Source organism: Balaenoptera acutorostrata, chromosome 15, assembly GCF_949987535.1.
Source record: "Balaenoptera acutorostrata chromosome 15, mBalAcu1.1, whole genome shotgun sequence".
Taxonomy (NCBI): domain Eukaryota; kingdom Metazoa; phylum Chordata; class Mammalia; order Artiodactyla; family Balaenopteridae; genus Balaenoptera; species Balaenoptera acutorostrata.
The window spans coordinates 9,695,788-9,702,183 of record NC_080078.1 but is presented as its reverse complement, the minus strand read 5'-3'; the positions used below and the strand labels follow the sequence as shown (position 1 = coordinate 9,702,183).

At 56.6% G+C, this 6,396-nt stretch overlaps 1 protein-coding gene across 1 annotated transcript; it reads left to right on the top strand.

Annotated features, from left to right (window-relative positions):
* The first annotated feature begins 4,090 nt into the window (after positions 1-4,090).
* CLDN3 (claudin 3) lies at positions 4,091-5,313 on the top strand. Its single transcript, XM_007186540.3, has one exon. It carries the CDS (start codon positions 4,328-4,330, stop codon positions 4,988-4,990), a length of 663 nt encoding a protein of 220 aa, XP_007186602.1. The 5' UTR covers positions 4,091-4,327; the 3' UTR covers positions 4,991-5,313.
* The last annotated feature ends 1,083 nt before the right edge of the window (positions 5,314-6,396 follow it).

Here is a 6,396-nt window from a genome sequence, read left to right as displayed (position 1 = left end):
TATAATACGCCATCCTTTGCAACTGGTATCTCTTACTTATCATAACGTCGTCAAGGTTCATCCACGTTGTAACACATATCAGAACTCTATTCCTTTCTATGGCTGAATGACATTGCATGTATAGATACACTCCTTTTTGTTTATTCATTCATCAACTGACATTTAAGACATTTCCACTTTCGGGCTATTAGGAATAATGCTGCTATGAACATTCGTGCACAAGTTTTTCGTGTGAACGTACATTTTCATTTCTCTTGGGTAAATACCTAATAACGGAATTGCTGGGTCATATGGTAATTCTACCTTTTGAGGAACTGTCAGACTGTTTTCAAAAGCAGCTGCAGCATTTTACAATGCCACCAGGATTGTCGGAGGGTTCCAATTTTTCCACATCCTCTGCAACATTTGTTATCATTTTTTTGATTCTAGCCATCCTCATAGGTATGAAGTTTTATCTCTTTGTAGTTTTTTTTTTTTTAAGATTTTTTTGATGTGGACCATTTTTAAAGTCTTTTTTTTTTTTTAATTAATTTATTTATTTATCTATGGCTGTGTTGGATCTTCGTTTCTGTGCGAGGGCTTTCTCTAGTTGCGGCAAGCGGGGGCCACTCTTCATCGTGGTGCGCGGGCCTCTCACCATCGTGGCCTCTCTTGTTGCGGAGCACAGGCTCCAGACGCGCAGGCTCAGTAATTGTGGCTCACGGGCCCAGTCGCTCCGCGGCACGTGGGATCTTCCCAGACCAGGGCTCGAACCCGTGTCCCCTGCATTAGCAGGCAGATTCTCAACCACTGCGCCACCAGGGAAGCCCTAAAGTCTTTATTAAATTTGTTACAATATTGCTTCTGTTTTATGTTTTGGGTTTTTGGCTGCGGGGCATGTGGGCTCTCAGCTCCCCAACCAGGGTTCAAACCCACACCCCCTGCATTGGAAGGAAAAGTCTTAACCACTGGACCGCCGGGGAAGTCCCTCTTTGTAGTTTTGATTTGCATTTCCCTAATGACTAATGGTGTCAGACAACTTTTCACGTGCACCTTGGCCATTTGTATGTCTTCCTTGTCTATTCCAAATGTCTACTCAGATCCTTTGACCATTTTTTTAATTGGGTTATTTGTCTTTTTATTATTGAGTTGTAAGGACCATGGACGATATTAAGCAAAACGCTGATTGAAGCTATTTGCCCAGCGTCCCTGAAGTTTGGCCCCTGGGCAAGACGCTTTCTGTCTTGCCGGCCTCTTCTCCTCACAGCCCTGCCCAGCAAGTCCACCTCATTCAGGCTCAGGAACGAGGCGCCTCTTCCTGCCCACCCACCCCCCCGAACCCAAGCAGCTCAGAACAAACCCCTCTTCACAGATGAAGAAACCGAGTCCAGGTGGGAAAGGACTTGCTCAAGCCCACAGGACTGAGAAGAGTGGAGCTGGACTCCACCTCAGGTCTGTCCAACTAAACCCTCCACCTTCTCCACACTGTTTCTCTGCCCACCGGTTTGTCTGGCCCTGGCTGTTTTCTGGTTTGCAGTACACATACGTTTCCTCCGTTCTCATCAGTGCCCTGTGAGGTAGGTCATGTAGGCATCAGTCTCCTCATTTGGCAGAGGAGGAAATGGAGGTTAGGAGAGGGGACGTGACTTTCCTCAGCCTCGCAGGTAGCAAGAGACAGAGCTCAGGGCAAAACCAGCAGGAAGCCCACTCTCAGGACAAAAGCATGTGATTTCAGGCACCCACCCTATACTCAGCCACGCTGCCCGAGTGTTCTGCCTCTCCTCCGACCCAAAGCCACACCGCTAACCAGGAAACTGCAGCAGCCAGCAGTCCACTGGATGGACCTGGGCTTCAAGAATTTGCTCCAGGGCAGCCCCCGCCCAGCACCAGCGGGGCCCTCTGGCCGGGCACTCCCAGCCCTGCCCAACCCAGCCCCAACAGGCCCAGCCCAAGACCTTTGCCCCTGCGAGACGTAGGACCCTGGTTTCCATGGGCCTCTGGCCCTGTTTACCTCACCCCAGGGCTTGGACCCTTACGGAGGGAGACATAGGCTGCATGCCTGTATTTGAGAGATGTGGGGCAAACCAGAAAAACCCCTAGGCCCGGTTTGATGAGGTTTCTCATCTCGCCTGGAAGTGCACTAGGTTCCGACTAGATTCCAAAGGCACGTGACAGAGTAGTGTCCCATTATCAGTCATTTATGCCAGGAGGAGGGCCCCCGGGCAGACAAGGTTGCAGGAATGAAAGAAAATGATGTTTTTGCATCAACTTTCTAAATCAACTTTCTCTTGAGGACCCAGCACCGTTCTGGGCACTGGAGATACGGCAGTTAACAAAACCAGCAGAAACCCTTGCCTGTTTGGGGACCTTCTGGATGTCCCAGTGGAGCTGACATACTAGAGCAGAGAGAGAGAGAATAAAAAATAAGTAAGAAAAACATAGAGTATGATGGACGGTGTTAAATGCTAAAAAAGAATGTAAAGTATAAAAAGGGGACAGGACATAGTGGGGTGAATAGCTGCGATTTTATTTATTTATTTATTTGGCCACACCACGTGGCTTGCAGGATCTTAGTTCCCCCACCAGGGATTGAACCTGGGCCACTGCGGTGAAAGCAGGGAGTCCTAACCACTTGACCGACGAGGAATTTCCAGCTGTGATCTTCTTTATTTTTTAATTTTTTTAAAATAAATTTATTTTATTTATTTACTTTTGGCTGTGTTGGGTCTTCGTTGCTGCGCGCGGGCTTTCTCTAGTTGTGGCGAGCAGGGGCTACTCTTCGTTGTGGTGCGCGGGCTTCTTCATTGCGGTGGTTTCTCTTGTTGCAGAGCACGGGCTCTAGGCACGCGGGCTTCACTAGTTGTGGCACGTGGGCTCAGTAGTTGTGGCTCACGGGCTCTAGAGCGCAGGCTCAGTAGCTGTGGCACACAGGCTTAGTTGCTCCGCGGGATGTGGGATCCTCCCGGACCAGGGATGGAACCCGTGTCCCCTGCGTTGGCAGGCAGATTCTTAACCACTGCGCCACCAGGGAAGTCCCAGCTGTGATTTTAAATAGTGTGCTTAGGGAAGGCCTGGCTGGGAACAAAAACATGAAAGATGAAAGGAGTGAGCCATGTGGTCTCTGCAATGTCCCAGGCAGAGGACACGGCAAGAATGGGGGCCCTGAGGTGAGGGGAAGCGAGGAAGGTGGGGGACAGGGCCTCCAAGGCCAACTCTGTAGGGCTCTAAGCAGAGCGAGGGATAGCCCAGGTGTGGGAGCAAGGCCATTGCAAGTAATGTCTGACTTCCCACTTTTGCCTGGATCCAACCTCTTTCACCACCGTTTCATTAAGGTGGATCCCGGTTCTGACTCCCCGCCGGCGCAGCGGGAGAGAGGACCAGGGCTCTGTGAAGGGAGGGGACTCAATGGGGGCGGCTGTGGGAGGAGAGAGCAGCTCAGCTAAAGGGCTCCAGGGTCACTGCGAGTGTTAAGAGCTGAGAGCTGGAGAGGGGCTAGAGATCTGAGTTCAGCACTGGCTCAGGGATGTCTTCTGGGCGCCTTTGCGGGTTGTCCCTGGCTTCTGAGTCCAGACGTCCAGGGACGGCAACCCCATGGACCTGGATCAGGCCGGGATCCTGCGCTGGGAGCGCTGCCTCAGAGGCCAGAGGGACCGAGGAGCAGGTGCGCAGCTCCCGGGGCAGCGGCCCACTCTGGGAAAACAGCCGCGGCCACGCCCACAGTGGGCCCTCCCTGTCCCCGCGGATCCCTGGCAGCTGGCAGCGCCCACTTCCCCACGCCTCCCGTGCCAACGGCGCTGAAAATGCGCGGGGGAGGAGGAGTGTCCAGCACTTTGTGCTTTTCGCCCCACACCCCGTAGAATTCGTTTCCGAGCAGTGGGGAACCAGGAGCGAGGGGCGGGGGCGCAGGTCTCGGCCCCTCCCTCTCTTGGCACCCCCCACCCCCGCGCCGTGAGCCACTCCTGGCCAAGTCCTTCCTCCCAGGGCGCTTAGTGAAGGTGGGAAGAGGGGCCACGTCACTGTCCCCAGGCCCGGGAGAGGGCGGCTCCGCCCCTCCCTCCCCCGCCGGAGCGCTGGGCCGGGATCGAAGACTAACCTGCCCCAGCCCAGGGCCAGCCCAGTCGCTGCCGCCCGCCTACAAAGCCACAGGCAGGTGCAGGCGCAGCCGCTGCGCGAACGGGCAGAGCGGAGCCTTTAGGGCGCGCGCCATCCGTGTGTCTGTCCGTCGCTCCATCAATCCGGGCATCAGCCCGTCGGCGCACCGCCGCTCCCGCCCAGGCCCCAGCGGCCCCGGCCCCTCGTCGTCCCGCACCCGGAGCCGCCCTCCAGTGACGGCTTTGGCGCGGCAGCCATGTCCATGGGCCTGGAGATCGCGGGCACCTCGCTGGCCGTGCTGGGCTGGCTGGGCACCATCGTGTGCTGCGCGCTGCCCATGTGGCGCGTGACGGCCTTCATCGGCAGCAGCATCATCACGGCGCAGATCACCTGGGAGGGCCTGTGGATGAACTGCGTGGTGCAGAGCACGGGCCAGATGCAGTGCAAGGTGTACGACTCGCTGCTGGCGCTGCCGCAGGACCTGCAGGCGGCCCGCGCCCTCATCGTCATCGCCATCCTGCTGGCCGCCTTCGGGCTCCTTGTGGCGCTCGTGGGTGCCCAGTGCACCAACTGTGTGCAGGACGACACGGCCAAGGCCAAGATCACCATCGTGGCGGGCGTGCTCTTCCTGCTGGCCGCCTTGCTCACCCTCGTGCCGGTGTCCTGGTCGGCCAACACCATCATCCGGGACTTCTACAACCCCTTGGTGCCAGATGCACAGAAGCGCGAGATGGGCTCCGCCCTGTACGCGGGCTGGGCGGCCGCGGCGCTGCAGCTGCTGGGGGGCGCTCTGCTCTGCTGCTCGTGCCCGCCGCGCGAGAAGAAACACACGCCTGCCAAGATCCTCTACTCGGCGCCGCGCTCCACCGGCCCGGGCGCCGGCACCGGCACAGCCTACGACCGCAAGGACTACGTCTGAGTGAGCAGCCGCGGGGAGCCTCCACCACCCCCACGAGCTGGCGCGCCCACCAGGCCTGCGTGCGGCCTTGCATCGGAGACCAGCCCACCCCGATGCCAGGCAACTCTCTCGCTGGACTGGGAGGGGACCTCCCGGCGCCCCCTTCCCCAGCTGCCACCCCTCCTCGGGCCCGGGAGCGGGATTGCGGAGCCCAGGGGCCAGCCAGCATGGACCATGAAATCTTGCCCCTCTGGAGCGCGGAGCTGGGGTGACTGCCTCCACTTGTTCGCCCCGTCGGGCTGCGGCCTGACAGCCCTCGTTGAGCAGGGACCCGCAGTCTTGAAAAGGGCCACTTGATATTTTTCAATAAAAACCTTTCGTTTTGCAGTTGCCTGCGTGCGCCTCCTTGTCCTGAGCGCGGACAGGCCTCCACCTCCCTGCAGAGCTCCCCCACCCCCACCCCCACAAGGGTTGGCCTTGGCTGGATTCTGCTCTCCCACTGCCCGGGATGAAGCTTAGAGAGGGACCGAGTTTCGGTAGCCGAGAAAGTGGGGTTGTAAACTTAGCTGGGTGCTCACTAGCTAGTTCGTCCTTTGGCCTGTTCACTGGGGATTCAGACGATGATGCCCCAATCTGGAGGGGCAGGCATGAGCACTTCCGGGCATGGGGGAGGTGGGAGGAGGATGTCAGGGACCCCCTTCTCTAGGGTTTGTGCCTGGAGCACCGGCCCTCCACAGTGCTCCAGCACACCTGAATCTCCCCTGTGGAGTGTGAAAGAGCACATTCAATGCTATGATTTCATATTTGGGAAAGGAGAACAAAAAGATCTATTGTTTTGGTAAAACACACTACCAAAGAAAGCTGAGTGGAATCTTCTCACCAGGAGAAGAGGTGAGAGAGGGGCCTCATTTTCTTCCTGAAACCCTTGAGGGAGGGAAAGGGGGGTGGGACTCAGAACTCTCTGGTGACGTTCTAATGCTAAGGTAAACAAGGTTTGGAAACACTTGTGTCTTGGAGAAGGTGTAAGAGGTTCAGGCAGTGGGAAAGGGGGATGGTGTCCAGAACCAGGAAAGTGGGATTCCAGTGGCTGGGTAGATAACAAGGTGACGGAGGAAGTGGCAATGGGGCCCTGGGCCCAGAAGAGGCCAAGTCATGGAGAATCTCGTGTGCAGAATTACAGATTTGGGACCCTAATCTAATGTTATGGGAATCGTGGAAGGGACGTACCTGGTCAAATTTACACTCTAAAATAACCTCTCCAGCTGCCCCTGCAGAACTGGGACTCAAGGAGGGGGATGAAGGCAGGAGACCATCTTAGAGGCTGTGCAGCTATCCCCGTGTGAGATAATGCAGCCCAGAAATAAAGCAGGGACAGTGGGATGGGGGACCAGGCCTGATGGGGAGGGGGCGTTGTAAAAGAAGCAAGG